Source organism: Plecotus auritus (assembly GCF_963455305.1).
Source record: "Plecotus auritus genome assembly, chromosome: 3".
In the NCBI taxonomy this organism is placed as follows: Eukaryota; Metazoa; Chordata; class Mammalia; order Chiroptera; family Vespertilionidae; genus Plecotus; species Plecotus auritus.
In genome coordinates, this window is record NC_137772.1 from 220,967,333 (window position 1) to 220,976,189 (window position 8,857).

The 8,857-nt window shown below is 48.3% G+C and overlaps 1 protein-coding gene across 28 annotated transcripts; it reads left to right on the plus strand.

Annotated features, from left to right (window-relative positions):
• The first annotated feature begins 305 nt into the window (after nucleotides 1-305).
• Nucleotides 306-8,570, plus strand: CBY1 (chibby 1, beta catenin antagonist). 28 transcript variants are annotated; one of them, XM_080660013.1, is made up of 7 exons: nucleotides 313-397; nucleotides 1,403-1,519; nucleotides 4,577-4,739; nucleotides 5,420-5,525; nucleotides 5,639-5,730; nucleotides 6,610-6,709; nucleotides 7,615-8,330. In XM_080660013.1, the coding sequence occupies exons 3-7, from the start codon at nucleotides 4,662-4,664 to the stop codon at nucleotides 7,620-7,622; spliced, it is 384 nt and encodes a 127-aa protein (XP_080516139.1). In that variant the 5' UTR covers nucleotides 313-397; nucleotides 1,403-1,519; nucleotides 4,577-4,661; the 3' UTR covers nucleotides 7,623-8,330. The 28 variants fall into 28 exon arrangements, 26 of the variants coding, with proteins under 26 accessions (XP_080516143.1, XP_080516139.1, XP_080516140.1 ...); XM_080660014.1 differs by having other exon boundaries at nucleotides 317-397; nucleotides 1,403-1,577; XM_080660022.1 differs by having other exon boundaries at nucleotides 321-397; nucleotides 1,406-1,519; nucleotides 5,639-5,757.
• Nucleotides 8,571-8,857: the final 287 nt, after the last annotated feature.

Genomic DNA, 8,857 nt, shown 5'->3' on the forward strand with positions numbered 1-8,857 from the left:
GTGCAACCACCACGTCCCCCTTCCCCACACAATGGAACTTTCGCGAGCCGCCGCCTGACGCGGTTACCATGGGGACGGCCCCTGTGGCCTGGGGAGACCAGACCAACGGGTCTGTGGGGAGGGCGAGTGTAGTTCCCGTCATGTCCTCTCTCCGGGGGACCTGTAAGTGACTCCAGGAGACAGTTCCTTGGTGCAGTCCGGCTGACATAGCGAGGGCAGCCTTCGTGCGTTTCTGGTGCTTCGCGAAGGTTCGTGTAGTGGACCTCGCCGCGCCGCGCACCCCCACTTTCTCGGTGGTAGGTCCCGGGGCGGGACTGCGCACGCGCGGGCCGGCGGTGGCGGCGGGGCCGGCGGGTGGTCCAGGCGCTTATTTGGAACTCGCTCCTGCGACGGTCAGGTACGTCTGCGACCCCGGGGTCTCCCGAGGGCCTGAGGCCGGGCGTTCCCCAGGGGACCAGGGTGTTCGGCCAGCTGGAGCCGGACGGCGGGCGACGGACGGATTCACCCCAGGTGGTCACCGCCCCTCCAAGTGTGTTTGCTTGATTGTAAATTGGGATAGTGACTATGTGTGTGTGTGTGTATATATATATATATATATATATATATATATATATATATATATATATATATATATATACATATATATATATATATATATATATATATATATATATATATATTTAAATTTATTTCAGAGAGAGGAAGGGAGAGGGAGAGCAACCGAGGTAGAAATATGCCCGCAACCTGGGCCTGTGCCCTGACCGGGAATCGAAGGGTGACCTGGTTCATGGATCAACACTCAACCACTGAGCCACCCCAGCCGCGTGTGATCACCCCCTTTAGGGTGGCTGCGAAGGGCGAGCAAGGGAACGTTTGTTCTCTACCGTCAGTTGAATCCACCAGCCCCGGGCGGCCTTGTACCCGTGGGGCTTGTACCTACTTGGCTGGCTCTGAACAGGCGGGGGTTGTGGGGGTGAGACACGGATCCCTTTGAGAATCCGATGAAAGCCAGAGACTCGCCTTCTTGTTAGACTAAAATAAGATCATGGACTTGGTGGCCCATTGCAAACTGTACAGCACCGCACAGCGATGACGTGGTGATCGTCACCAGCGCAGAGGAATAGGCCGTCTTTGGAAGCCCAGTTCCCCCACCTCCCCACTGTGTGATGAGGGCAAGTTCCTCAGCTGCTTATATACAAGAATCCAAGAAATCCAGCATTGGGCCCAGCCATAGTGGATCCGCAGGAAGTAATGCTAATTAGTTTTTGTTACTATGCCCTTTTCTTTTTTTAGTTAAAATCTTTCTGGATATTCCTGTTTCATTCCTGTTCTGCCCTCTACAGACATAAAATTAATTGCCTTCCCTCTTCCACCCGTTTTTGGTGTTTTTTTTTTTCTGCAGCAGAAGCCATGCCAGGGCCTTCCACGGTGTTTTGGATTACGTGGTAGCACAGCCTAAAACGCCCTCAGCATCTTGGTCCCCGCTGCTGTCCGTCCACCACCACGCTGGAAGCTTCTGGTTTGTCCAAGTCCTGAAGTGCTGTGCCCAGGCCCACAGGCCTTCATTCCATAGCTGTGTGTGTGTCTACTGCTTTTTCTCGTCACACACACACATCTGCCAGTAAAACCCTCATGAGCACACACCTCTAAATGTCTATTTTTATTTATTTATAAATCATATATACATATACTCTGTATTGTATATTGTAAAACGTCCAAAGAAACTTTTATTTATTTTTTAAATATATTTTATTGATTTTTTACAGAGAGGAAGGGAGAAGGATAGTTAGAAACATCCATGAGAGAGAAACATTGATCAGCTGCCTTTTGCACACTCCCTACTGGGGATGTGCCCGCAACCAAGGTACATGCCTTTGACTGGAATCGAACCTGGGACCCTTCAGTCCGCAGGCCGACGCTCTATCCACTGAGCCAAACCGGTCAGGGCCAAATAAACTTTTATCATTAATTTTAATAATATTAATTTCTCCGTCGCTGGAAACAGCAGTTTTTCTACATGTTTTCATTGAAAACATATCTTGCTAATTGTGATGGATTTATACTATGCGTTATTTATTTATTTATTTGGTTAATCCTTGCCTGTGGATATTTTTTACGTTGATTTTTAGAGACAGTAGAAGGGAGGGGGAGAGACAGAGAGAGAGAAGCATCACCGAAACCGGTTTGGCTCAGTGGATAGAGCATCGGCCTGCGGACTGAAGGTTCCCGGGTTCGATTCCGGTCGGGGGCATGTACCTTGGTTGCGGGCACATCCCCAGTGGGAGGTGTGCAGGAGGCAGCAGATCGATGTTTCTCTCTCATCGATGTTTCTGGCTCTCTATCTCTCTCCCTTCCTCTCTGTGAAATATCAATAAAATATATTTAAAAAAAAAAAAAGAGAGAGAGAGAGAGAAGCATCAATATGAGAGAGGCAGCCCTAGCCGGTTTGGCTCGGTGGATAGAGTGTCGGCCTGAGGACTGAAGGGTCCCAGGTTCGATTCTGGTCAAGGGCACATGCCCGGGTTGCAGGCTTGATCCCCAGTGGGGGGTGTGCAGGAGGCAGCCAATCAATGATTCTCATCATTGATGTTTCTATCTCTATCTCTTCCTTCCTCTCTGAAATAAATAAAAATATATTTTTAAAAAAATATGAGAGAGGCACATGGATTGGTTGCCTTCAGCACATGCCCCCACCAGGTACGTGCCTTTGACCAGAATCGAACCTGGGACCCTTTAATCTGTGGGCTGATGCTCTATCCACTGAGCCAACCCAGTTAGGGCCGAATAATTTTTTAATGATAGTTGACATCAAACCTTGTTTCCCATAGTCTTGAAGTTCCCTTCTTTTTTGGTCAGCTTCTTGTCAGATAGGATTATCTCATAATGTGGTGAAAGAAGGTCTCAGACCTAGGACGAGGGCAGGGAGAGCTCTGCGACTTCCTTTTGCTCCCTGTGCTTTCACTGTCGTTACCATCTGCCTGCGTTTCTTGGAATATATATATATATATTTTTTTTTTGAATATATTTTAAAGCTATTTGTGTGTCATGAGTTAAGACTGGGTAATGTATGGGAAGTAATGAACCTTGATCCCTGTCTCACACAGTATACAAAATTAAATCCAGATGATCACAGTCCTAAGTGGGAAAGTTAAACAATAAAAATTAATCCATGAAAATGTCATTTTTGGAGTAGGCAGATTTTCTTAACTAGGACACAAACACTAATCATTTAAAAAAAAAACACATGGTAAATTAAATTCCATTAAAATTAAGAACTTCTTTCATCAAAAAGAAACCAATAAAGCAAAAAGGCGACGTTCAGACTGGGAGAAGATATTTTCAGTATTCCCTATATACACAACGAAGGACTCATATTCATCATATGTAAAGAACCCTTACAAATTAATAAAATAAAGAAGATAGACAACCCAAAAGAAAAAAGGCAAAAACTTGAACAACCATGTCGCAAAAGCGGGTATCCAAATGTCCAGTTAGCATATGGAAAAGTGTTGGATTTAATTAGTTACTAGGGAGAAGCAAAGGAAACACCCTGCAATACCACCACATACCTACCAGAACGATAAAACAATGATAGAAAAGCCCTGGCCAGTTGGCTAATTTGGTTGGAGCATCGTCCCATACACTGAAAGGTCCAGGGTTTGGTTCCCCCGTCAGGGCACATAACCTACCTAGGGATGTGGGCTTGATCCCTGGTGGGCCGGTTGATATTTCTCTATCCCTCTGGCTCCTGGCCCAGCTCCATGCTGTTCGTGTGTCTTTGGGCAAGTCACTTACCTGACCTGCATAGACACGCTGGCGGGCTGCACCTCGTGATGTTAATAATACAAGTAAAAGCCCTAGCCGGTTTGGCTCAGAGGATGGAGGATAGGCCTGCGGACTGAAAGGTCCTGGGTTCAATTCCAGTCAAGGGCACATGCCCAGGTTGGGGGCTTGATCCCCAGTAGGGGGCGTACAGGAGGCAGCCCATAAATGATTCTCTCTCATCATTGGTGTTCCTATCTCTCCCTCTTCCTTCCTCTCTGAAATCAATAAAAATAAATAAATAAAATAATAATACAAGTAAAGCATGGGAGCTTGAGTGGACTGCTCAGGAAGTGTAGCTCCTCCTTCATAGCAAGCTGACCTTCCTCTCTCAATTTTTTTTTTTAAATTAAGAAAAAATAAAATGGAGTCTATGCAGTGGCTATTGCCTAGTGTGATTCTCACCAGTGTATGGGAATATATTCCTCGCTCCCAGACTGTAAATCTGGTGATGTCAGCTTGTGACAAAATTTAAGACCGCCAAGTGAGGCACTTTCCTGTGGATAACACAACCTACAGAGCCACACACACCTGTGTTCAGGATCTAGCTCCAGCCTAGGACCTTAGTCTTTCTAAACCTGATCTGTCAAATGGGGACAATGAGGGGAGCTAAGCAAAGGATTGCGAGACTTGAGATACTACATGCAAAGGGGTTAGCATGCTGCCTACCTGGCACATAGCGAGCAATCAACACATGGGAGCCATTACCAGGATTGTGAATAGCCACATCAGATGTATGTTTTCCTGGTTTTAGGACAGGGACCTAAAATCACTGACCCAACTGTCTGTACCCCTGACTTGTCCTGACGGAGCATTGACCTTTCCTCGTCAGGCCGAAGATGCCTCTCTTTGGGAATACGTTCAGTCCGAAGAAGACGCCCCCTCGGAAGTCTGCCTCGCTCTCCAACCTGCATAATGTGAGTGTCGGCACTAGGGTCAGCCAGGTGTGCCTGTGACGGCGTCGTCAGGTCTCTGTTGGGAAGTGGGGTTCTCCAGAGGCATCCAAGTAGGAGAGCATCCTTTTCATTCATGTTGCTATTGCTAAAATCACTGTTAGCTCCTACTTGCTCAGGAACCTAATAGGCAGTCCACCTCATTATGATTTCTGGCTCTAAATACTATCCAGTTTGACTTCACTTCAGTCCCAAGACATGGCCAGGAATTGCCTTAGTCATGTCTAAGAATCAAATCATTCTGAAAGGATGATGTTGGCCACCGTTAATGGCGTTCAGAAGGGTATGTCACAGCTCCAGAGGCAGTTTCTAAGCTCCTCGAGGCCAGAGCTGAGCACATTCTTCTCTGACGGCCCAGGACTGGTTCTGATGCGGGCTGGGTGCTCAGTGAGTTACAGAAACATCAGAAAAATACATAAATAGCCTTTTTGGAAAACATCTGGTGTATAAAGCAGTATGTTTCTTAGCGTTTAGAATTTTTTGTTGCACCTTACTTGATTTTCTGATTTCAAAAATATTAAATGTGCTGGGTAATGACTAGAGGAAAGAATTGAGTTATTGGGGTCCTGTAGTTGGGAGAGGCGCTGGGACTGGAGCCCGAGTGCCAGGGCCTTCTGACGCCAGCATGCCGCGTCTCCCCACAGCTGGATCGGTCCACCCGCGAAGTGGAGCTGGGCCTCGACTATGGAACCCCCACTATGAACCTGGCGGGACAAAGCCTGAAGTTTGAAAATGGCCATTGGGTAGCAGGTGGGCCGATTTCCTGCCATTTTGTCCCAACAAGATGATGGAAGGACTCCGCCCGCCCCCCCCCCCCCCCCGCACCCACCCCTTTATAACTGCTGGTTCTGTCTTTCCACCAGAGACCGGGATTAGTGGAGGTGTGGACCAGAGGGAGGCTCAGCGCCTCCGGAAGCGGAACCAGCAGTTGGAGGAAGAGAACAATCTCTTGCAGGTGAAGGTGGAGGTCCTGCTTGACATGGTGAGGACGGTGATGGGAAGGCTGCCTCGGCTTTCCTCTGGAGGGGGGCTCCACCCCCAGTCAGTTCCTCCAGCTCGTACCTTCTGAGGGCCGGTTTGCCCAGGAACATTGCTTTGAATCCAAAGAAACAAAAGCAAATGAGGCACAGTCCCTACCTTCAAGCACTCACAGGCCAGGGGCGGTGGACAGTAAGCACAATGCCAGTGCCGCGTGGTGAGGGCCACAGTTAGAGTCTGAACAGGGCTGGTGTCAGCACGTGATCGAGAGGAACTCTGTCGAGACAGAAGGGCGCCACATAGGAAGGGATATTTGAGCTGAATGTGGAGCAATAGGAGGGCTGGGGCTGGGCGGAGGCAGCCCAGGAAGGGCCGTCTGCTCCGGAATTGGAGATGTCCTGTGCCACACGCATTCGTCAGCGCCTGGCGGCACCTGCCCACACGCACTCTGCATCAGCGACCGTTTCCTGTGGCTTTAAGAACCCAGCAGCCTGGTGGGCCTAGAGCAGTGGTCGGCAAACTCATTAGTCAACAGAGCCAAATACCAACAGTACAACGATTGAAATTTCTTTTGAGAGCCAAATTTTTTTTTTTTTAATATATTTTATTGATTTTAGAGAGGAAGGGAGAGGGGGAGAGAGAGAGATAGAAACATCAATGATGAGAGAGAATCATTGACTGGCTGCCTTCTGCACACCCCCTACTGTGGATCGAGCCCGCAACCCAGGCATGTGCCCTTGGCCGGAATCGAACCTAGGACCCTTCAGTCCACAGGCCGACGCTCTATCCATTGAGCCAAACCAGCTAGGACGAGAGCCAAATTTTTTAAACTTCTAACGCCACTTCTTCAAAATAGACTCGCCCAGGCCGTGGTATTTTGTGGAAGAGCCACACTCAAGGAGCCAAAGACCCGCATGTGGCTCGCGAGCCGCGGTTTGCCGACCACTGGCCCAGAGGTACATGTGAAGGTTGATTGAGAGGCAGGAGAGCGTACACTGGCGTGGTTTAGAGCATGCGCTCTGGAGCTCAACTTCCTGGCTCCTCGCCCAGCTCCACGCTGCTCGTGTGTCTGTAGGCAAGTTACTTACCTGATGTGCATGAAGAGCTTCCTGTCTTCAGCAATAAAATAGACATGATGGCGGGCTGCACCTTGTGAAGCTAATAAGTAAAGCACTGGGGGCTTTAGTGGGTTGCTCAGGAAGGTAGCTCCTGTTTCATAGCAAGCTGACCTTTAGAGACTATATCTCTGTCCCTGTCGGGAATATAAGTCCATTGAAAGATCCTGATGAGGAAAGTGGCATTCTTTTTTAAGCACCGCCCCCCCATCATTGTGGGAGCTGCAGCTCAGAAGCAACCAATCCTTTAGCTTAGAATTACCAGTATCAGCCTTCTTCTCTTCTCTTCTCTCTTTTTTCAAATTATAAGAGCAAGTTTATTTAGACATTTACGGAGGTAGAAATGAGCCGGCTGGGCTGTGGAGGCTCAGGAAACAAGTGACAGAAGCAAAGGAAGGGCCCTGGGAGCTTGGGAGAGGGAAAGGCCAAGGCAGTGCTCCGGAGGAAAGGGGTGGCGGGGCGGGCAGCGTGCTCCCAGCCTTTCTGTTTCCCTGAGGCCTGCTGTCCTTCCCAAGGTCAATGCCATGCAATCCTAGTGACCAGAAACACTGATAGAGTGGATTGTGAATGCTCTTAAGTACCTGAGGTGGTTACATTTTGCCCAGTTACAAAGGGTTCCTTCCCGGAGGCTGGCAGGCGTGGTAGAGAAATGCCAGGAGCCTTTACCAGTGCGCCGGGCTGGCCTTGCAAACCTGAACACGGCCCAGCATGCCCTCCTTCCTAACAGTCCGCTGCTTTCCTTCCAGTTCTCTGAGACCACTGCTGAGTTCCAAATAATGAAGAAGGAACTGGAAGAACTGAAGAGTGTCAACCGGAGAAGGAAATGAAGACCTCGAGACGTTGGTTAGGAGAAGAGGGAGAACTCGACTGATCAGAGGAGTGGAATATAGCTGAGGGTTTTTTAAAGCTAAAGTAGTAGATTAGGCCCTGGGAGAGAGTACCACAAATGGGGCCGAAGGCACTGGCACCCTTGAGTTGGCAATAGAAGGGTGATGGCATCCTAGAGGAAATCAGGATTCCAGGCCAGGGCAGTAAATAGCAATGTCCTCTGGCTTCACAGCACCGGGACGCCAGGCTGTGAACGGGGCCTCTGAAGCCTGGAGCGATGCTAAGACTCTGGGTGCTCTCCAGTCACTTAACATACAAATGCACTTGTCCCAAGTTCACTCTCATTGGACGGACTCATGGGAGAAGCAGCTGGAGTTCATAGAGCCTCCCCTCACATTGGTGTTGGGGGCGTGGCCCCAGTTCTAAAGAGCCCTGACCTCTGCCCTTCAGGCCACTCTCTCTGCTTTAAAGAGTGTTTGTTCCCCAAATCCACATCCTCTGGCTTCAGTTTCTCAGCAGCAATCACCAGTCTTCTATGCAACACTATATTTTTGTGCGACTTTCTTGTTTACACTACCTTTTTTTCCCCTTTTTTTTCAATAAAGATTTAAAAAATAAAAACAAAGTGCACTTTAAAAAATATATTTTATTGTCCAGACAGTATGGCTTATTGATTGAGCATCGATCCAGAAACCAAGAGGGTCGAGTTTTGATTCCTGGTCAGGGCACACGCCGGGGGTTTCAGGCTCAATCCCCAGTGGGGGCATGCAGGAGGCAGCTGATTGATGATGTTTCTCTCATCAATGTTTCTATCTCTCCCTCTCCCTTCCTTTCTCTCTCTAATCGTCAATAAAAAAGTAAAATATATTGCCCTAGCTGGTTTGGCTCAGTGGATAGAGCGTCGGCCTGTGGACTGAAGGGTCCCAGGTTCGATTCCAGTCAAGGGCATGTACCTTGATTGCGGGCACATTCCCAGTAGGGGGTGTGCAGGAGGCAGCTGATTGATGTTTCTCTCCCATCGATGTTTCTAACTCTCCCTCTTCCTTCCTCTCTGTAAAAAATCAATAAAATATATTAAAAAAAAAAAAAAAATATATATATATATATTTATTGATTTCAGAGAGAGGAAGGGAGAGAGAGAAACATCAATGAGAGAATCAG

Excerpts from the sequence above, each read along its gene's own strand:
- CBY1 (XM_080660022.1), top strand. The coding sequence starts at position 4,662 with ATGCCTCTCTTTGGGAATACGTTCAGTCCGAAGAAGACGCCCCCTCGG. Across the intron at positions 4,740-5,419 it reads CGCTCTCCAACCTGCATAAT|CTGGATCGGTCCACCCGCGA; the intron begins GTGAGTGTCGGC and ends GTCTCCCCACAG. Across the intron at positions 5,526-5,638 it reads AAATGGCCATTGGGTAGCAG|AGACCGGGATTAGTGGAGGT; the intron begins GTGGGCCGATTT and ends TCTTTCCACCAG.